The sequence below is a fragment of the Mercenaria mercenaria genome, chromosome 12, assembly GCF_021730395.1.
Source record: "Mercenaria mercenaria strain notata chromosome 12, MADL_Memer_1, whole genome shotgun sequence".
In the NCBI taxonomy this organism is placed as follows: domain Eukaryota; kingdom Metazoa; phylum Mollusca; class Bivalvia; order Venerida; family Veneridae; genus Mercenaria; species Mercenaria mercenaria.
In genome coordinates this window covers 9,647,506-9,670,745 of record NC_069372.1, presented here as the reverse complement: position 1 = coordinate 9,670,745, position 23,240 = coordinate 9,647,506, and the positions used below count along the sequence as shown (strand labels likewise).

The 23,240-nt window shown below is 35.3% G+C and overlaps 1 protein-coding gene across 1 annotated transcript; it reads right to left on the bottom strand.

Moving 5' to 3' along the window:
* Nucleotides 1-192: 192 nt before the first annotated feature.
* LOC123534959 (uncharacterized) lies at nucleotides 193-22,851 on the bottom strand. Its single transcript, XM_045317459.2, has 6 exons — nucleotides 22,793-22,851; nucleotides 19,847-19,988; nucleotides 17,066-17,316; nucleotides 8,911-9,023; nucleotides 6,414-8,077; nucleotides 193-786 (listed from the first exon to the last, which is right to left on the bottom strand). Exons 1-6 carry the CDS (start codon nucleotides 22,802-22,804, stop codon nucleotides 617-619), a joined length of 2,352 nt encoding a protein of 783 aa, XP_045173394.2. The 5' UTR covers nucleotides 22,805-22,851; the 3' UTR covers nucleotides 193-616.
* Nucleotides 22,852-23,240: the final 389 nt, after the last annotated feature.

The following is a 23,240-nucleotide window of genomic DNA, read 5'->3' as shown; positions in this document are numbered from 1 at the left end:
TTGAGAAGTACGAACAATGATTGAGAAGAGGGAACTATGATTGAGGTTAGAAGAGTGATAAATGATTTAGAACAGCGACAATTATTCAGAAGAGCGAGGAATGTTTGAGGATAGTAAATAATGATTATAAAGAGTAAGCAATGATTACGATACCCGAAAAATGATTGAGAAGAGTAAACAATGTTTGAGAAAAGTGGGAATGATTGAGGAAATGTAAAGAAGTGCATGTGTTTGACTATGTTCAATTTAGAATGGTGATACCTTCAAATAGTAGCATAAATCTGGTTTTCTTCTTCTTTCTTATTTATTAAATATAGTTGGATTTTGGATTTTGATCGTGTCAAATATTGATCATTTTAAAATGATATACCACTTTTAATTAAACTTAAGGAACCCGTGTGTCAAAACGTGTTTATTTTGCAAAGAGTTAATGTCTTTCAGTGTGGTCACAAGTTTACATAGGGGTGTCAAAGAGACAAATTATAAGGAATTTACACATGTACTTAAATTTTGAAACGGATATATATCTATCAAATGTCTAAATTATTAAACAACTTTTTAACATTTTCTTGAAATTTATTCGTGTTACAAGTAGTTGTAACTATTTCTTCATGCTTCAATTTTTACCATAGAAGTGTTTTAAATGCGCCGCAGTTGTAGCCGTAACGGAAAACTTTCCATCGATGCATACTGCTATTTTCTGCCTTCCTCTGCAGTACTCATAGTCGAAGTCTGCACACTCCTTACATGGTCCATCTAGAGTGCAGTCCGATGCCACAACACAGCCTGAAAAATCAATATGTATTATCTTATTGTCCGTTATTTATCTGTGCCTCAGTTGTAAAAAACATACATTTACTCGAGCTGATATTGGTGACTTACCTATTGGTATAGTTGGTCTAATATTTAATCTTGCCCATTGATTGTAAAGACAATGTCAATAAGACAGGATATATATCGTAACAAAACAGAAATGTTACATATAAAGTAAATTTTAAACTTTAGCAAATGGATTCGTGACATCATTCAGCTTGGGGCACTTATCACTTAAAGGGGTATCAACACAACATTTACTGACTGAATAGCGGACATTGCAGACCATGATCAGCCTGCATGGATGCCTTACATGACTTTAAGAACAAAGACTGTCGAAAAAACTTATAATAAGCAGTTAAAGTAACATATGAGCCGCGCCGTGAGAAAACCAACATAGTGGGTTTGCGACCAGCATGGATCCAGACCAGCCTGCGCATCCACGCAGTCTGTTCAGGATCCATGCTGTTCGCTAATGGTTTTTCTAATAATAATAGTCTTTGAAGGCGAACAGCATGGATCCTGACCAGACTGCGCGGATGTTGGTTTTCTCATGGCGCGGCTCATATGGCGAAGATATTAATGCTTGAACATGTGTTCTACATATTGGAAGTAGATATTGCCGAACGCCATTTACATGTACCAAGACATTAATCTAATCCGTCCATATATAAAATATCAGTTACAACTTAAAGTTGACACATTCTGACCAAAGATATTACCCTAAAAATGCAACGTCATCAATTGAATCATGCACTATATATGCGAAAATTACTATCTCTATTCCTTTTTAAAATATTTTTGACGGCGGCATTCGAGGAAATAACAGCATTTGGTTTATTTTACTTCATACGTATTCTGTACAATGATTCGTCTGAGGTAAAGAAGCATTTTACTGCAAAAAAGTAAAACGTAAAACAGACATATCAACGTACGCATTAAGCATTTTTAAGATACAGGCAAAATATGTAGATTTTTTTCTGGTCCTTCGGGATCATTGATTTCAACTCATTTAAATTTGAAGATTGAATTCTGCTTAAGCCGGTGCTATGAGGCGTGGGCAGTGTTGCATTTTCCATTGCTGCTCATGAAAGACTCAATCAAACCGAGTCTGCAATTCTCACTGTTTGCCTTGTTCTCGGTGCTTCCGAGGGATCTACTTTCCAGTCTTTATTTAAAAATTATTGACGGCAACTAATAAAGAAAAAATAAAGTTAAAAAATCTAAACAAAAAACAAAACAAAAAAAAAAACAAACAACAAAAACACACACAAATAATAACACCTGTTTTTAACGCTTCATTAAGTGAACTTACATGCTTTCTGTGCATGCGGTAATTACTGAAGCACGAGGTATTGTTTAAAGGCTGTACTTTGTTTTTAGTTACCTAAAAGACGTTATTATTAACATAGGTATCAATATATTGTGACATTTGAGTTGTTCATTCAATTACTAGAACTTGAGTATTTAGGTTGTCTTAGCATTATCGGACTGTACAGCAGACTGCGTGCAACGTGTACAAGGTACTTTTCAATGTAAATTTATCATACAAAGCGTATCGATATATTATTGTAGCAATACTGGTGGCCTTGTGGACGAACTTAGTTTACACGATCATGTTTCCGTAAACGTTGAGATGCCATGAGAAAATCAACATAGTGGCTTTGCATCCGCGCAGTCTGGTCAGGATCGAGGCTGTGAGAGGCTTTATGGTATTGGGTGGGACCAATAAACAATCGAGTTCTGACCTTGACATTAAGCTGACAGGGGTGAATTTCGCATTCTGCACATTGTCTTGATAAATGGAATATTACAGACAAGTCATATTAAAATCTTCCAAGGGGTTAAGGAGATACACAGCAGAAATAAAATGGAAGGCTCAAACATTTGACCTTGAGTTGTGATCTTGACCTGGAGTCAACAAGTCTGACTCGTAAGTTTTGCACAACGTCGTCATGAGGTGATCATTTGACCAAAGTTTCATGAAAATCCTTCAAGAGGTTTAGGAGATACACAGCGGACTCAAAATGTAAGGCACAAACCTTTGACACTGACCTGGAGCCGACATGGCTGATTCATAAATTCTGCACAACGACTTGATAAGCTGATCATTTGACCCAAGTTTCATGATTATCGTTCAATGGGTTTAGAAGATATAGAGCGGACACAAAATTGAAGGCTCAAACCTTTGACCTTGAGTTGTGACCTCGACCTTAAACCAAATGGCTGACTCATGGGTTCTGCACATCGTTTTGATGAGGTTTTCATACTAAATGTAACGGACAGACGGAAGGACGGACGAGAGGATGGACAGAGACCATTCCTATAACCCTCACCACTCGTGGCGGGGGATTAACAAATTAAAAGACGTTTGCTCTATTGATGCAAACAATGTAATCGGGTAACTTAAGATATTCACATACATTTACAACTTAAGGAAGTAGGTTACCTTGTTACCAGGGTAAACTCAAATTAGTTGAACCGCAACAATTTTTTGTGTTTTGTGTAATATGATGTTTTATCAGCTACAATCTCAATTTGGTTTTTCTTTGGCCCTTCAAGTTCAATTTTTATCCAGCTTTAAAAAAAACATGACCCTCCAAAGGTATTTTATATTGAAAGAAGAAGGAAAATACGGATATTTAACACTTTTCAGTGTATTTTAGTTTCATTGATATCCGTAGAAGTCTGCATAATTGATAATTTTACTAGTATGCGCGTTATCTTTCTAATATCAGCTTAAAATGTATATGTCGCGGGGCTCGTGTTTCCATGGTAACGCATTTTCGCTCATTTTTAAACAACTATGTATAAAAACGGGGTTTTCGACGGCTTCAGTGCCATTCTGTTAATGACCAAGATGGAATATTTGGGTAATATTATTAGCAAAATTCCAAGCACTTTACATGGTACCCTATTTTTCTTAAAGTTTAAAGTAACCATGGCAACAGAGATGTTTAAAATAGCTTATATCTTGCTTTTTGTCGCAATTTCTTATAAAAAATATTGAATAAAATTATCTTTCTTGTTAATGTAGCTTCAAAACATATTATTTCTTACGTAAGTTATATTTTCGTGTTATTTGTATTTATTCAAACAAGTTTCACAGCTTAAAATGCTTACAGCAGTACCCTTCGTCTTGCATTTTTCATGGAAATATCGTTCAGCATGCTGCTATTATTTTAATGGATATTGTTGAAATGAAAATAAAGCCGAAGCTGTGTTCCTTAAATAGACCAGTGGCAACGCGTTTGAATTTTACTTTTAGATATATAGGTAACGGGCTTCGTTTCCATGGTAACTTCAATTCGATTCAAGAAATCACAATTTTCTACTGAAATCTGAACAATTTTAGAGCTTAATTTTAGTATATAAGTAACAAATCATCGAAGAAAACTGAAAAATAGGTATTACAAATCAAACTGCAAGTTTTTTATTTGAAAATGGCCGTAAAAAGTAACCTTTCACGCAACTATATTCCAAATAACATTGGTTACCATCATCCATTCCGCATAATATTTCAATATAACTACATAAAATTATTCAGAGCAAAAGAGTCATAAAAAGTATTTCAGCAAATAATGGCTGTTTGAAAATAGTTCAAATGACGAAAATGCACAGAATTACGTACTTTCAAAATAAAAGCTATTAATTTTGCGCGGTAATTGACACGTAACGTCATGACGTCAATGACGTATTTTTAAGGCAACATTGTTTTGAAGCGTTTCTGCGGCAATCTATTCATTATTTCTGCATTATTAAACCATAAAGCATCAGATCGGAGACAGGTTCATGATTTTATTCAGAAGAATGGATATACAAACACATTTAGTTTGTCGTAAACGTCGTCATAAATCGTCACGTTAGCTTCCGGTTGGACATGCGCACATACAAATATTAAGGTAACTACCTCCTTAAACTGTTTCCATAGAATGTAACAAAATATAACCTAAGGTTATCTTCAATTGTACATAATCTCAAATAGATCTAATAAAAAATGCAAATATATAAGAACAAAGTCATATTGGCTAAAGTCGCGCAATATTTGCGCTGTAGAACTCGTACATATTTCCCGAAACAAATCAAATAATCTTTTCATTACATACACATATACACTTAATATATTATATAAATGATTTAAATCTGTTATTAAGCATGAGAGGCACTGACAATACCGTCGTTAAATAATTTCTATACTCGACGGCATAAATGAAACTAACATCACAAATGACGTCACACACCTAATATGAAATCTGAACGTCAATATGGAAAAATATTGACGTTTTAGGTTCCGTTAAAATTTAATAGTTTTCAAATGAATTAAGATATTTTAACTTCCTATAAACTATTGACAGAATGACGGTATTTTCAATTTCACTCAGGCTTAATAACAAATTAAATCATTTACTGGTATACAATAATTTTAAGTGTATATGAGTATGTACTAAAAAGATTATTACGTTTGTTTACATTATAACGTTTTAATGTTAAAAGAAAGAGCGTGAGATTCTCTATTACTCAAATTTTTCACAAGTGTGAGACTATTGGCTAGTCTTGGAATTCGAGTTTTCGGGAAGACTAGAGAAAGTTCAGCAAAGGCTCTTTGAAATTGTAGTATACAAAACTTAAAATATACTCTAGTGAATTTATCTGTCTGTGGAGACGTTCAATATAGACTATATCTGGGGGAAATCCCAAAATCAATGAAGAACAGTAGTCTATTTTGATTCAGATATTTTTAGGTCAGTTTTTGAATATCAAATATTTCTGATTTTACACGAAAAGGAGAGAAACAATACATATATAACAAATTAGTGCACTTAGTTATCATTTCACTACGAAACAAAAACAGTAAATATGAATTCGAATAATTGTGGTAACATATCTTACTTATGCATAAAGTTTTTTCTTTTGCAAAAAAATGCGTCTATGGTTGAAAAGTAGTCGATTTAAAGAGTTTCCTGCAGTTCGGTAAAAGTAAAATATGGCCAACCTACACAAAATTACATACATGCTGTAGAGGATATCAAAACTGCTTAGAGGTACGTCCAAACCCTATCCACCAACAGTCACACTGAAATGTTTGGCAGATCTCTTGATCAGAACTCCAAGATAAACAAGAATAGTTCATCCCAGCATAAAACGGACGCTTGTTTCTTTACGATATTTTGGTTTATTTGTATGCAAAGTACACTTGATACATCAAAATAAACTATCAAGAGATGTGATTAGGTTTGGAGGTTTGTCACAATTTGTACCCCGCCACTCCCCATATATTACCACGTAAGACAAACTTTACGAAGATCATTTGGATGCACAGAAAGCAACCTAGGAAAAATACTAGTATATAGCAGGCTTGGTCTGTTCATTACAATCTGCATCCCCCGGATCCATCCTCAAGTTTAGCCGAACAACATCATAATGTCTAAAATGACTCCACCTCGACCTTTGTTTCAAATTAGGCATTGCCTGTTACATGCAGAGAACAAGGTAGTACTGATATTGGTATTGGTCTGTAACTAAAATTAAAACAAAACAGAAAAATACCGAACTTTTTCAAGTAAAGCCCCGATTAAATCTTACTCTTACAATGTACTTACATTGCTCCGCAGAGCCTCCATAAGGCGCTAGTGGTTTCGGAACTTCAACCCCGGGTCCATCATTCGTAGGTGTCTGGTAGTGGAAAGCTGGTGGTGGTGTCTGCGGCGGCGGTTTGTCCCATATCCATTTATTAGTGTACTCGCAGTAGAATGTTATGGGTATATCACCGTAATCTATAACTGGACTGAAAGAGGGTGAGTTAGAATCCCACATCCCTAGCATCGCCTCTTCATAGGAATTTGAGTACTGCTTAGGACTGTCAATAGATACTCTGAAACCGCCGCCAAAATGCTCATTGATATGACCGTGATTCTGATTGTTACAATAGGGTTTGCATACCCTTCCACAAGAATCGTACGCAACGGTTATAAACTCTGAGGGATTGTAAGCAGATGGCTTTTTAACGGGTAAATACCCATTAGCCTGCGACAAACCATATCTGTTGTCGACAATTACATATTCTTCGGCATATCCGTCATAATTGAGACCCCAGGAAACGACACTTATTTTTCCCACAACATCTTGCCTCTTGCTACATCCTTCGTACTCGTACTGCCAGCCTGCTTGCATAAATTCATATTTATACTCTGTGGCTTGGTGTGTCCATCTGGTTTGTGTCTTGTACAGCGAATACTCCCTATAGCCTGTGAAAGAAGGTGGTCTCTTTGAGACAACATTCACCGGAATATAGGCCCAGTCATCCGAACGTCCCATCTGTTTAGTATCAACGTCATGTATGAATGGCTTTCTCTCGCAACTATCCCCGTTGTTAGTTAGGTGGTACGGGTTTGATGTGACTCTAGAATTAGTAATCACTTCACTATCTGCGGCCGTCTGTTGTGCCGCCTGAGCGGAAAATGCAATTGCTTCAGGGGTTTCGGAAAGAGCTTGCGAGGCCATTTGAGTGGTGTTATCGCCAAGTAATCTTACGCCGGAAGATCTCGAAACACATCGACCTATGTTAGGCTCACAGTACAGAAAAGGAGAATTGTCACAGTTTGGACATTCAGGAGTGGCTCTATACTGTACCAGGTTGAAAAACACGTTGCTATACCCTACTCTATGTATGAGGTCACCTAACTGTATGTTTAGAACTGTGACGCTGTCGACAGATGCAAATCCTGCATAAGCATTTGGATGGTGAGATGGACGGAAACGGGAATCATTTACATCGAAAGGATAATCAGTTTCTGGGTTTATTTGTGGAGTCTGTTCAACTTGTTGCCATCTAAACCGTTCCCATAAGTAGTCTATGTATGCATGATGGCTGAAGAACAGCGGATCGAATGCAGCCGTATTGAGAACATTCATTGTTCCCCCAACGAATTCATGGGGGTAACCATGCTCGTTTTCTAAGTTGAATTCAGGACGAGCAAGTGGTGTTAATATTTCGCTATTTCTTCTACGAGTTAATATTCTCTCCACTGCAGTATATGACATAAGCCGTCGAGTACTGCCTCCAATATTTCTTCTGATTGGTTGACCGGGAAGAAATCTCCAATACATAAAAGGCCCTGTTTGCACAACACCAACCCCGTTGCCGTAGAATTCAGGACTAAAAATAACAGACTGAGTGGGATCAGGCATTGCATTGTCTAAGACTGAAGCCCACACAGGAATTGTGACATCAGAATCATACCATAGCCGCAAAATGGATTCATATCTGTAAACAGAAAAGATAGCCGCAAAATATATTTGTATCTGTAAGAAGAAAATGTCAAAGTCTTTACATTAACACACACGCACGCACGCACTAGAAATAGGCATGGATCTTGTTTTTTTATTGAGTCTATAGGCTCTAAAAATAAAAATCTAAATTTCATTAATTGAATTGTTCATTTCATCAGTGCAATAAACACAAGATTCAACGCGACAAAATGAAAATCAGAGCTGTTATATTTCGATCGTCTCAGATCGTTAAGCATGACTTTTATGATTGAGCCTGTTCATAAACCACGCAAGGGCAAACATAATTTTGAAACAAAGTATGATTTAACAAAAATATAAAAAAAAATCTGAGTCATTTAGGCACCAGTGCCTTTCGGTATCAGGTTGATTTATATCAGGCATATCTCTGTTTCACTTAGAATATTACCCATGTTTTACTTTTATATTGTCGTAAGATAGTTCTTATCTACTCCAGAAAGTCTGTCCAGCGAAATATTGTAAAATGCTCAAACATGTCAAAATATAAATCAAAATATTTTTGCAAACTTATATGCCATGCCGACAGTGTCCATTTACGGTAATTATTTTGGTAAATGTAATCTTAAAAATCTTAAAAGATCCTATACGCATTATTCCAAACAACGGCTTGCACTCTTCTCTTCACATGTCATCTGAATACATTATGGAACAGACAAAAGGAGAAAGTAACCTTAAATGTGTCCACTTTTCAGTCAAAGCATATGTAGCTGTAATCTATGAATATAATGTTCTGAAGAGGCCGAGATAACTTGGTGCCGAAATGACTAGAGACTAATGTCTGTTTCTTACATGTAGAGGTACAGTCGATGCCAAGATGGAAACGCTGGACCACCATGAGCACGGCCAATATTCTGACCCCGATGTAGCCCCGCCAGGAAGTCATATACATTCGGTCTTAATCTCTGTTAAAGAAAAAGAAAACAGATAAGTTATTCTTGCATACCAGACGGGGATTTCCGGTATTTTTACCGGTGCTGGAAAACTCCATCTTACACCCCGGGGTGTAAGATGACTCTCGTGCTGTAAATGACGTATTACGAACTACATATATGTAGAAGATTTATGTAGTAATTGATATTTTATTTAAAAAACGGAATAAAAATTCAATACCTTGACTGTTCCTATTAGTTCCTGATAGTATATTTCTCGATTCAAATCACGTTATTTTATCAAACATTCATAACGTTACGCTGCAACTGATAAAACAAAACCGGAACTAAACATTGTTATTTGTTTTGAAACGTCATGACGTCTTTCCTGTTTACGGACGTTGGTTTCCCGCGCTTTGTTTAAATACACTGCTATAAGAAATAGTTCTAAAAGGAAAGCCGTTCGATTGATTTTATTTTTATTATTATTTCTTGAAATCGGTATGCAAGAAAAAGAATCAATCACTGGTCGCGGGTAAAGATGGGAATATCCGGCACTCGGGTAACTGTTTAGGCGGTAACTCGGCTGGAAGCCTCGTTACCGCCTAAACAGTTACCCTCGTGCCGGATATTCCCATCTTTACCCGCGACCAGTGAAAGATTCTTATAATGTTTAATCTATAAACAGTTTTCTGGTGTAAGAAACAGTCATAAGTGTAAACACTCAAAGTCGCAGTTTGATCAATATATTAATCTTTGTGTTAGAAATCATATTGCTCTAATGTAGCGCGATTCTTTTTCACTCAATCAAACGTTGTACATGTATTTCCTGCGTTTAACGATGGTATGTCTTATGACACCCGGTTAATAACAACTCGGATGAATGTAGTTCAGTGTAAACTCATCATAACATTTATATTAAATGTTAGACATTGCTGTGGTTTATCATGTGATTTACCACGTCTGCTGGTTACATGCATACCCAGTTCTTATCCATAGGTTATCAGGAGACAAACCAAAAGGAGGCTCTGGTAATTCAATAAGTAAACATCTCTGTTGTAGAAATACACACTCTTTCTCTGTGTGTGTGTATCTATATCATAGTTTGAGTCATTCAAAGTTACAACTGAATGCATATATTTACATTTGCTGTAGCATAACTATTTGAAAAACAAATCGGTTATTTTCGATTTTTTAAATATCTGTTGTGTAAAACATATAAACAAGAGCTGTTGACGGACAGCAGTGCTCGGCTATTCAAAAGCATTGTCACTACTAAATAAAATTAATGAATGAATACCAAGTTAAAAATGGCATAAAATTATGGAAGATACTCCAACATGTCAAGGTATAACAAAAGTGTTTGTGCAAAGTTATGTCATGCCGACATGGTCCTTATACGGCTTTTATTTGTATATACAATTTCAGAATAGAAAGGTAACGGACAAAAGTAAGGAGTATGTGGCCTGTAATACGATACACGGGTCCGCATTTCAAAATATGTCCACTTCGTGGTCAAAATATATGTAGCCGTGATAATAAATGTTAGTCTATTGCATTATTCAATAAATATACATTTCTGTTGAAGAATAGGACATTGTTTTGCTATGTGATTCATATATCAATACTAGTATATGTTGTAGAAAATAAAATCTGTAAAAAGATCCCTGGTACCACAAAAGAATAACAGCAGACCCGGTTTAATTGAGTTTGATCATGACAGGTAATGAAATGTGCAACATCTCTCACGTCCCCCAGCACAGGCTTAAGCGAAACCCAAAGACTCCATGTTCCCAAAGTACCAGAAAATATAGCAACACTGAATCCACATGTGTAGCCTGGTACCCGACTGTATATCGAGAATCATTTATGGAACGTAGAGAGTAAACACGGGCACCAGTCTACCACATGTGTTAGTATTTGGTTCATATATAACTATATGCCGTACTAAACGCCAGTTATAGTATTTAATTCATATATCGATATATTTTTAAGTAAACGCATGTGTTTATGATTGATGCACACTCAAAAATCTGTTGAAGAGTACATATAATAATTTTATTACATACTCGTGTCTATTCCCCGTTGTGTTACACTAGCACCGGAAACGTCAATATTTTTCCATACACTGATGCCTGAATTTGATATCGGGTGCGTGACGTAATTCAGAGTGTGTTGTTGCGCTACTTTTTTTTATTTAGTTCAGCATTGTCAATCCTATTCAGGCTATTGAACAAATTTATGATATTTACATTATATTTATACGTGTAGATGCGTATGTAATAAAAATGTTATTATCTTTGCATCGAGAAATATGCACTCGTTCTTCAGCGGAAGAATATTGCGCTCCTAAAGTCGCACAATATTTCCGCTGAAGAACTCGTGCGTATTTCCCGATACAAAGCTAATAACGTATAAATATCTAACTCTTTGATTCATATATTAACCTCTGTTGTAGGAGAAAAATGTATTACATTTTGAGTTATACAACGTTACAGTTTAATCCATATATTTATATCTGCTGTGAAGAATAATAATTTTAATATGGGATTAACTTTTGTAATTTGAGCCGCATCATGAGAAAACCAACGTTTGCGACCAGCATGGATCCAGACGAGCTTGCGTATCCGCGGTGTCTGGTCAGGATCCATGCTGTTCGCTTTCAAAGCCAATTGCAATCAGAGAAACCGTAAGCGAATATCAGGATCCGCGCAGGCTGGTCTGGGTCCATGCTGGTCAGAAATTAACTATGTTGGTTTTCTCATGCGGCTCATTTGTTGTTTTTAAAACATTTACAAGAGCTGTCGGTGGATAGCAACGCTCGTTTATTCGAAATAAAATCTGTAAGAAGATCCTTTAGAAAGAGCCGCGTCGGTTTGATTGAGTTTGTTCATGAAAGCTTTGTCATTAGATAAAAATATTTGAGCCGCGCCATGAGAAAACCAACACAGTGCATTTGCGACCAGCATAGATCCAGACTGGATCCATGCTGCTTGCTTTCAAAGCCTATTGCAATTAGAGAAACCGTTAGCGGACAGCATGGATCCTGACCAGACTGCGCGGATGCGCAGGCTAATCTGGGTCCATGCTGGTCGCAAATGCACTATGTTGGTTTTCTCATGGCGCGGCTCAAATGGGGAAAAACCAAAAGTAGAAAAATGCATTAAATTGTTAAAAGCAAAATAGAGTTATGGAACGTAAACAGTGTATGTCACATTATCACATTTGACAGAAGCTGTCCCAATACGTTCCCACTTGTGGTTACCAGCTTCCATTCAAAAACTTAACCAAAACTGCCGAGTTGAAGAAGCTTTGTACAAAATGAGTTATGGAACATGTGCAGTTTATGTCAGATAATCATAGTGAACAAGTATTCAATCCAGTCCCACTAGTACGTTTATAGATACAATTTAACCAGAAGTAGAAAAAGGGAGATAGAAACTGAAAAATACAATTATGAACCTCTGCATTGTAAGTTAGATCATCAAGGTAAACAGGTGTGTAAACTTTCAATTTATTTTTATGTTTGTTTGCTAAGATACCAGCGTATGAAAACAAAATGTTAAATCAATTATTTAACCTGGGTTTCCGGCAAACTATAGGATGGCTCACGGCGATAAACAAATAACTACACTGATTTTAGGTCAGAGGTTCAAAGACCAATGTGAAAAAACTCAAAACTGAAAATAATTTCCCATTGATAACTGAGGACCGCTTAATTAATACATTCAAACTTCATAAAATATCTTGTGCTCAGTATGTGATCCGCACTGACTTGCTGGGTAAGTTTGTCGAAGGTCAAGGTCGGCGTTGGTTCTGAAAACGGTTTAGAAATAGTAATTGGACAACACTTTGGCTTAGAACCCTCAAACTTCATAAGGGCCTTTTATAACCGGCATGGCAACTTACACACCAAATGACCTTCGACAGGTTATCACAGATAAGTGGCGCATGCAAAAGGGAGGGCATCAAGGCGGGATGGTCGAAAGGAATAAATACCACCAGGATACAGGGTTATATACATGACATATAAAACTGAACGGATAGATAGCAAGTTGAAAAGAAAACAGGGCACTATCTGAACTGTCACTAACCTGGATAAAGTTTAAATGTGTTTGGGGTATGCCAACCTCAGACTTACTCTTTCTCAACTAAATAGATAAGACAGAGTAGATGAAGAAACTTCCTGCTGATATAAGTTATAAATAATATTAGTAGACGAATACTGGATTGTATAAGGTAAAGCATATAAATAGGTTTAATGTTGGGTTTGACTACATCGATGTACTAAATAACTTTTCTGAAGTCAGAACACCAAGGTTGTAAAAGTTAAGGGCATTTTGCTGCCTTTGAAAGTTTAAGTTTGGTCATATTATGAACATTAGAACCAGAGCTTTGTTTTCTATGCTATGTTTAAAAAAGCTTAATCATGCTATCTAGGTCAGGAATCAAATCAGGGTTGCCTCGGCAATGAAACCTTTTCTATAATCTTGACAGTATACTTCAGAGGAATGTGTAAAGCTTTATAGTTTTAAAAGGCATTTTACATGCTGTACCCTGTTACGAGTTTTTCAGTTTTGACGAAAAGATAGTAAAAACAACTAATTCTTATTTGTTTCCGTAACATACAATCAGTAAGCTAGGTTCAAAGCCTTCTAAAGAAATATTACAAAAAAAATGTCCCGATATCGCAAAATATACTTTTTGGTTGCGGGGTTATCCCGCTACCAAAGTTAAAGTGTATTTCTGACAATCATAACATCTTTATTTTATTCCGAATCACATCCAAAGGATGTTCATGTGCTACACAAAATAGTCCCAATCATGAACACTGCGGGTGAATTATCAGCAGTTCTTATTGAACCTGTATCCACTCACACTGACCATTTAGATTATATAAGATCTATCAATGATTAGGTATTCCAGTCCATAGTTACATCACAAGCTGGATCAGGCAGAGTTCATCTTAGATATGAAGCACATTAAATTTTTTTCTCATTCATGTATATTCATAGACTGGCATTTAAACAGAAAATAAATCTACCAAAAATAAAAAAAAACCCGCAACCATCAAACATTTCAAGGCTTTGATTTCCCTTTGTTGTCGTACGAGCTGTAGATCAGTTCATTTAATGTAGAAAAAAACTATGTTTTGTTAAAGACAAGAGGACCATGATGGTCCTGAATCGCCCACCTGTCCCCACATGACCCAGTTTTCAACTGAGTATGACGTCGTTTTTTTCTATTCTTTGACATAGTGACCTAGCTTTTGAGCTTATGTGACCCAGTTTTGAACCTGACCTAGATATCATCAAGATAAAAATTCTGACCAATTTTCATGAAGACCCATTGAAAAATATGGCCTCTAGAGAGGTCACAAGGTTTTTATTATCTGACCTACTGACCTAGTTATTGATGGCACGTGACCCAGTTTCCAGTCTGACCTAGATATTATCAAGGTGAACATTTTGACCAATTTTCATGAAGATCCATTAAAAGTATGGCCTCTATAGAGGTCACAAGGTTTTCCTATTTTTAGACCTACTGACCTAGTTTTTGATCGCAGTTGAAACAGTTTCGAACTTGACCTAGATATCAGCAAGGTCAGACCAACTTTCATACATATCCCATGAAAAATATGGCCTCTAGAGAGGTCACAAGGTTTTTTATTATTATTTGACCTACTGACCTAGTTATTGAAGACACGTGACCCAGTTTTAAATCTGACCTAGATATCATTAAGATGAACATTCTGACCAATTTTCATGAAGATCCATTGAAAAATATGGCCTCTAGAGAGGTCACAATGTTTCTCTATTATTTGACCTACTGGCCTAGTTTTTGACGGCACGTGACCCAGTTTCGAACTTGACCTAGATATCAAGGTGAACATTCAGACAAACTTTCATACATATCCCATGAAAAATATGGCCTCTAGAGAGGTCACAAGGTTTTTTATTATTTGACCTACTGACCTAGATATTGATGACACGTGATCCAGTTTCAAACTTGACCTAGATATCATCAAGATGAACATTCTGACCAATTTTCATGAAGATCCATTCAAAAGTATAGCCTCTAGAGGGGTCACATGGTTTTACTATTATTTGACCTACTGACCTAGTTATTAACGGCACGTGACCCACTTTCAAACTTGACCTAGATATCATCATGTGAACATTCTGACCAATTTTCATGAAGATCCATTCACAAGTATGGCATCTAGAGAGGTCACAAGGTTTTTTTATTTTTAGAACTATTGACCAAGTTTTTGACCACACGTAACCCAGTTTCAAACTTGATTTAGATATCATTAAGATGAACATTCAGACCAACTTTCATACAGTTCCCATGAAAAATATGGCCTCTGGAGGGGTCACAAGGTTTTTCTATTTTTAGACCTACTGACCTAGTTTTTGACCGCACGTGACCCAGTCTTAAACTTGACCTAGATATCATCAAGGTGAACATTCTGACCAATTTTCATAAAGACCCCGTGAAAAATGTGACCTCTAGAGTGGTTACAAGCAAAAGTTTACGCACGGACGGACGGACGAAGGACGCTGCGCGATCACAAAAGCTCACCTTATCACTTTGTGACAGGTGAGCTAATAAAAAGACATTAAAGTCTTGAAACTTATTTCTAAGTCCTTCAAACAACAAAAAATAATTTTACAAATGTGGTATTTTTGAAAGTGTTGTTTACACCAATAAATGAAGATTTGATTTAAAGCAGTTACCACAAAGAATAACAACTCTTGCCTTAGGCAACTACTTACAGTGATAAGGTTACCTCCCTTGCAATTACATAATTGATGGAAAATGAAAATTCATATTATTTACAACTAAGACAATACAATTAGAATATATTCATATATGTTTGATTTACCCTTAAATGACTCATTCAAATGTTTTCTTCAGCTTATTTATAGAAAAAAACAACAACTTTAAACAAGACGATAATAAAATGAAAATGTCACTGAGTATATGATAGTGAAGTTACTGCAGTTTTGCTTGTAAAAGAAAGTCACATTTACGAACAGGTTGTAACACCTGCCAGGTAGGATTAGTAAAGGTGCAGTAACAGTAATATCTTGAAGAAGCGTATAGAAATCGACTCCAAAGCACATAGAACAGGCAGGTATGAGAGAGGCTTCACGAGAGCGATAATTTTTTGTTTCCTTGACTCGAGAGACACGGATTATGTTATATCTTAAGGTAGCAGGGTACACTTAGATTCGAAAATTTTGGGCACGGCCAGGCTTACATGTAGCGTGTCGCAATATTGCACTTCCCTAATGAGCAGAATCAGGGTGGCCATTCTATAAATTGCGTGCATGTTTTGTGCTTTTAATTAATGGCAAGATCAGGACTCTCATACAAGAATACAGAAAGTTATCAAAACGAAAGTTTTACATATTCCATTAAAAATAGCATGCCAAAACTGTTCCAGTTTACGTAATGTAGTCGGGTAGAGAATAAGGGTGCAATTACACTGCATATCTATAGACATTGCTGTTGTGGCGAAGTGGCGGGGCGTCTGCGGTAAGTTTTGGAGTTTCTTGGTTCTAGTCCTGATCAGAACATTCTGTTAAAACATGTATTTGAAGGTTATCGGACTGTTCCATATGTTCTGTATTTTTAGCTAACTGTATAATGGATCATTGTTTAGCAATCAAAATCACTATTAAATGTAAAAGGAAACAAACCCTAATAAGCAATATCCAATATAGTATGTCCCTTTGATGTTTCTGCTCCGCATGTCCAAGAACAGTAATATTTCCTTGATTTATTTTATATGAAAATATTAAAGCTGTTGTTTTTAAGTGCTTTCTGAGGTTACGTTATCTGCTGCTAAATTCCGAAATTCTAAGATCAATAATATATAAAAACCAAAGTACGTTCTTTAATTTTATTGGGATTGGGATTCGTATTTCCAAGCAAACTTCATTTGATAGAAATAATTATTGGAAATACTTCTTTACAGGCAGAAATCTTCACAGAAATGTGTGGGGCGGGGGAGGGGATGGTGGCCGGTGGGACGGTTTCTCTGAAACAAAACGTTGTAAACATACCCGATCATTCTTCATGGCATTTACGGCAGCGAAGTATCTATTTCTTTCAGTATCTGTCATGGCACGAACTTCTTTTCTAATTCTATAATCCGATGCCTGTCGTTTACGTCTTGACGAGGGTTCTAATACAGGACGCATAATTTCGTACAACGTTGACTCAAACAGTTTCTTTTCCGACATGGTCATATTTGAAACACAGTCAGCAAACTTCGATACATACAGATTTATGGATGTCCAAAAGACTATCTGACCTATAAATATACATTTTATATAATTAAGTACTAGACTCAATAATTTTAAAGTGTGTGATAAATAGTCATAAAACTCAGAATTGACAGAAGCAACATTATAATCTCTATAGCAATGATGCAGTCATATTCAATAAAATCTGCAAAGTAGATCCCTCGGAAGCAGAATAAGACAAAGAATGAACATTGCAGAGTTGGTTTGATTGAGTCTGTTCATGAACAGTTATGGAAAATGCAACACTTTCCACGGCCCCTAGCTCCGGCTTAAGCAGTATTTAATCTTCACCCGCTGATGTGAAGTAAATAAAATCTGGAAAGCAGATCCCTCGGAAGCACCGAGAACAAGATAAACAATGAAAATTGCATACTCGGTTTGTTGAGTCTGTTCATAACATAAAAGCAACTTGCGGCAGTAATTTTACAAGGTAAAACACTATTTAAAGTCAAATAGTGCCTTCTATAACAGGTAATTAAAATTATCAATTATTGTGGACTTGTAACCATGCCAAACCAAAGCACTTACAATATGTTGCAGCATCGTATAACGACGTAACGTCACAAAATGGAAATTCGTGTGTTGTGGGTATGGTGATTTTAACTTTGCCACCACCACAACGCCACAAAATGGAAAGACTTGAGTTATGGAGAAATACAAAGGGCATAAATTGTTGTTGAGACAACACATAATAATGCTTAATTACAATTATGTTTATGAAAAGAAATAACCCATTTAAATACAACTTTTGTCTTTATAGTTTCAAGGTCATTCTTGTGATAACGTTTACTAGTTTTTTTTATAATCAACAGTCATGGCTCTCTTTTGTATAAAATTTCAGAATTTATCTCCAAAATGCATAATTCAAAATGACAATTTATTTCCTTATACATTGAGAAAATGTAGATTTAGTTCATCTTAATAAATATGGTATCTAAATAATTAACAGGTACAAAAAGGTGAAATCTTTATTTATAAGAAAACATCTGTCATAGAAATAGTTAAATAAGATATTCTGTAAGAGAGAAATCATATTTTTGATAAAAGCCGAAAAATGTAGCTATTAGTATTTAATTCCGTGATATTTTGCTTAAAAACTAGGACACATAGGAAGGTAAAATTGTGTCTGCATCTAAAATTAATCCGCTTGCCTCTTTAGTATACCTTCAATATTTAGAAATCTATAAATAATATCTCTAAATAATTATCAAAGGTGTCGTAAAAGATGTGTATAAAATAATTACTATTTTTGTAATGCTACTGGTATTTGTAGAAGCTAAATAATTTGGAATAAACATCTTCAGTATTGATTTCTAGACAATAACATCTGCATGTGCAATTAAAGACTTCAATTAAATCAGAATTATTTCTCAGCCTCAGATTTTACACAAAACAGGGTGAAGATGAATAAGCAGTTAATTCTGTGACGATTTCCAACTTTGTTAATGAACTGACAAATTTGAAAATATGTGATTTTATAAGTAACGCAGAGCAGCGCGGAATTCCACGAAGTTTATTCGTAACATTGCATGCTAAATAAATGTCGCACGTATAGAAATGTAAACAAACAAAAGAATAACATATGCAACGTTTCCGTTGTAAACTCTAAATTCTAGTTGGCCGAGCGGTAATGCGCTCCGTCTCGTACTTTATCGCCGTGAGTTCAATTCCCAGACCCGTATAATTATATATTGGAAAGTGCGCATTATTTCTTATTGTTCAATAAGATTCAACTAAGACCTGTCAAGTTAGTAAATTAACTAAAATATATCATTGCTAATACGTAATTATGTTTAAAAACACTTTAAATGATATAATAATGATGTAATGTTTTTTGAAGCTCATCTTTGATATTTTAAAGCACAACGGGATGGTTTTATAAATTTTATCGCAATCTTATACTTCACATTAAAAACCGGCCTTAATTTCGGATTAATTAATGATACCGCTTCTGATTTGAGAAAATGAGAACAAAACCATGAATAATAAACCGTAGAACAAACTTACGTAAAGTATGTAATGCAAAAACAAATAAAATCTTTGGACTGATGAAAGATTCAAACTGTCAAAATGATCACTACAAAATGATAACATTTCCATCCACTCATCCACTGCGCCAACAAGCTATTGATTAAAGTTCTTACAGTCATAATTAATTTTTGTGTTTTAACGAGACCACTAGGCCTACTGTTTGTTTATTTATACTTAATGCTAAAAAAGAAACGCCATAATAATATGCGGTACTTATAGTAAAGCAAAGTAGAATTTAGTTTGCAAATACTGGTGTACAAATATTTTTACAGTTAAAGCTATATGTACCACGCCATGGGGAAACCAACATAGTGGCTTTGCGACCAGCATGGATCCAGAACAGCCTGCGCACCCTAATTGCAATAGGCTTTGAAAGCGAACAGCATGGATCCTGACCAGACTGCGCGGATGCGCAGGCTGGTCTGGATCCAAGCTGGTCGCAAACCCACTATGCTGGTTTTCTCATGGCACGGCTCAATTATGTACTCTGTGGTAGTTATGGGATACCTGATTGGTTTCTGAGATCCCCGGCAGAATGGCAGATGTCTAGATTGTGCTGGAGATCCGGTGGTAGGCATTCCAGAGGTTCCACCTTGGCTTGGCCATACTTGGCAGCCAACACGACCAACAATGCGAGTATCTGAAAAACCTGAAACGAGTAGAAATACGATATTGTAGTTTTAATTTGGATGTGATATTCATGGATCGTGCAATGTGCAATGCACTCCTGTCCAACCGTATTTCATAAAAAAATACTCGAACCGCATTTAAAAATTTGTTATATTCCCAGGTGCAAAGTGTGTGGCGCTATATAGAAACTGACTGTAATTCCTTTCGGATTTATATCAACGAAATTCGAAAAGAACAACAAAAATTAAATGGTCATCAGAAAGAGGTTTTAATAAAGCTTGTAGCTTACTCCTCTATTTTATGACGTTAATACATGTTTGTATATAATGGATATTTGGAAATAAATATCGTTTAATTTAACCCATCATCATCGTCTTACGACAAGAATCACGTGTGACCACCAGGTCCAAGGTCACGGTCGTACTTGGAGCTCAAAGGTAGACTAGTTTGACCAGTTGTCAGTTCCATATCTTGTTAACCGTTGGAAGACTTCGTAAAACTAAAATCAGTTGTTTACCTCACTAGGTTTAATGTCAAGGTCAAAATTGGAGCGAGGTCAAAAGTCATATAGCTTTATATAATTTCAAATTACCGAAAGGAAATGCACAACCTTGGTCACTAGATTCGATATCAAGTGAATGAGTTAGATTTAACGGCAAATCGACACAAAAATATCATATATCGACGAGAACAAATTATATGTAGCAACCAATATTGCAAAATATGTGACTCAAATATTTGATGTTCAGATCGACATATAAAAGGATACAATATTGCCGAATGAAACTTTTTCAAATACCTCTTTTAAAGATTGAACATCATAGTATGTACTGTACTGTGGAGCGAGTCCACACAGTCGATTAAAACATGTTAATAGTAAGTGCTGTTTGATATTGTACATATTCAGGTTGTTCTTCTCTTTTTCTCTTTTCAGAAGATAAGAATCAGTCAAACGAGTATGACCTATTCGACAAGGAAAAAAAAAAAAAAAAAAAAAACAAAAAAAAAAAACAAAAAAAAAAAACAATTTCCTCCCTGCGAACAGATCTGTTATCTTGGTGCCATTCACCTTAAGCAAGTTTTAGATCATAAAAATATTGAACGAAGCAATGTTCCATGACGATTGCCAGGTAAAAATATTTATTTATATTTGGTTTAAAATCAGTATAGGTAATTTCAAATTAGACTTTGCTAATGAAAGGGATGTTTTTTGCTGAAAGTTTCGGCCATTTTGGACACCCAATATTTTTAAGGTTGCACTTTTTCTAGTAATGTTACCTCAGGTTTCTTATCTTTGTTTCCAGAATATCAAAATATTGATGTCTTTCGTTTCGAATTTTCGTGTCATGTGTTAGAATTAAAATATCCTTATAATGCAGATTAAATGATATCTTCAAAATACAATATGTTCATACGTCCAGCCCTAGAAAGCTTTAGAATATCCATATGGTAATTTGAAAATTTTCTATCTGTATTATCGAAAATAAGTTTTATTGAGCGGCTAGTGTTCGCCTTAAATGGATGCTATACAAAGTAAATTGTCCATGGGACAAATTCTTGGATTTTACAGATGTAGGCCATAGTCGAATTTATTTATATCTTTTACTGAGTGTCTAGTGTTCGCCTTTAATGGATGATATACAGCGTAAACTGTTCATGGGACAAATTCTTGGATTTTACAGATGTAGGCCATAGTCGAATGTATTTCATGATTTTTACTGAGCGGCTAGTGTTCGGCTTAAATGGATGATATACAACGTAAACTGTTCATGGGACAAACTGTTTGATTTTACAGATGTAGGCCATAGTCGAATTTATTTATATTTTTTTACTGAGTGTCTAGTGTTTGCCTTAAATGGATGATATACAAAGTAAACTGTTCATGGGACAAATTCTTGAATTTTACAGATGTAGGCCATAGTCGATATTTATTTATAATTTTTACGGGAAAATCGGATGGAAGTAAATAAAACTTTCAAATTTGATTCCAGTATTTTCTCTACGGTTATTTCACGAGCATGATAAAACACAAACAACATTTGGTATTGTATTTTAGCGTTCATATTCTGTCGAAACAGCCGGACAAAAAGTGAGTTTTTGAATAAAAAAGTATTTTGTAAAAAAAATCTTTGTTACGCAATTTGTGAATCAAACATTATTTATTTTCGATGATCCGGACTATACATTTACATAATTGTGCGACATATAGAAATGCAATGGCATGAATGAAAAACACAATATTGGGAAACAACACAAGTTTAAATATCGTTAACCCTTAGCCTGCTGGCGGCAAGTGATTCAGCCTTTGCGACCAGTGCAGACCAAGATCAGCCTTGACATCCGTAGGCAGTCTAAAAGTTCTGAGTTGCCATTGGCTATGTTCAGCTATCAGGTTTAGTTAAATTTTCAGTGAACACCCCTTTGAATAATAAATAGTATGATGGGACCAGTCCATTTTAGATATTTAGCAGGCTAAGGGTTAAAAACAATATTAAGAACTAGACTTAATTTTGGACTCTTTGCTACTGAATTGGTTTGGGCAATTCATATTAACAACATTCTTAAATTTAGAAAACTGTTAGCTTTAGTGTTCTTACATATACATAATTGATTTGAAAAGACATGTTTCATAAGCTTCATTTCATGATTTAGTGTGCACATTACAACACGGAAAGTTTTTAATTCAAATTAACCCTTTGTAAATCAGATATATTTCTGATTCATATTCAATTATCGTTAAGACAAGCATGTAATAAAATTAAAAAAAAAAAAAAAATCTCAGCAGCAAATACTATTGTAAAAAAGTAAAAACTTGAAATATACCTTCATTGTCATTCCATACTAGGAACAAATCCGTGTGGAGAAATGGAGAGGTGTTCCAGGTTTTTAAAGCTTTGAATGACCTTTATTTCTTTTAATTTGCATATTCAGCTTTCTGTATGTATGCATTTTTTAGCAAAAATTACGCTGACAAAAATTACGCATGAAAGGAAGGGGGTAATTCTAATTAATTAGATGACGGCGAAAATGTTCAATGCTATCAAAAGACAGAAATTATTAATATCAAAGGAACCTGAAACTATTTTAAATAGAGCATATTAAATGATTGTATTTTTGTAATGAATTCATTGGAAAGGAATTATTTTAGGCATTTATCTGCTTGTTTTCTGATCCAACATTTCATAAATGTATTTTTCACAATGACTATGTTACTTGATCGAAAGAAATAAAATATGTTTTAAACGATTTACAGTCAACTCGTCCCCTAGTC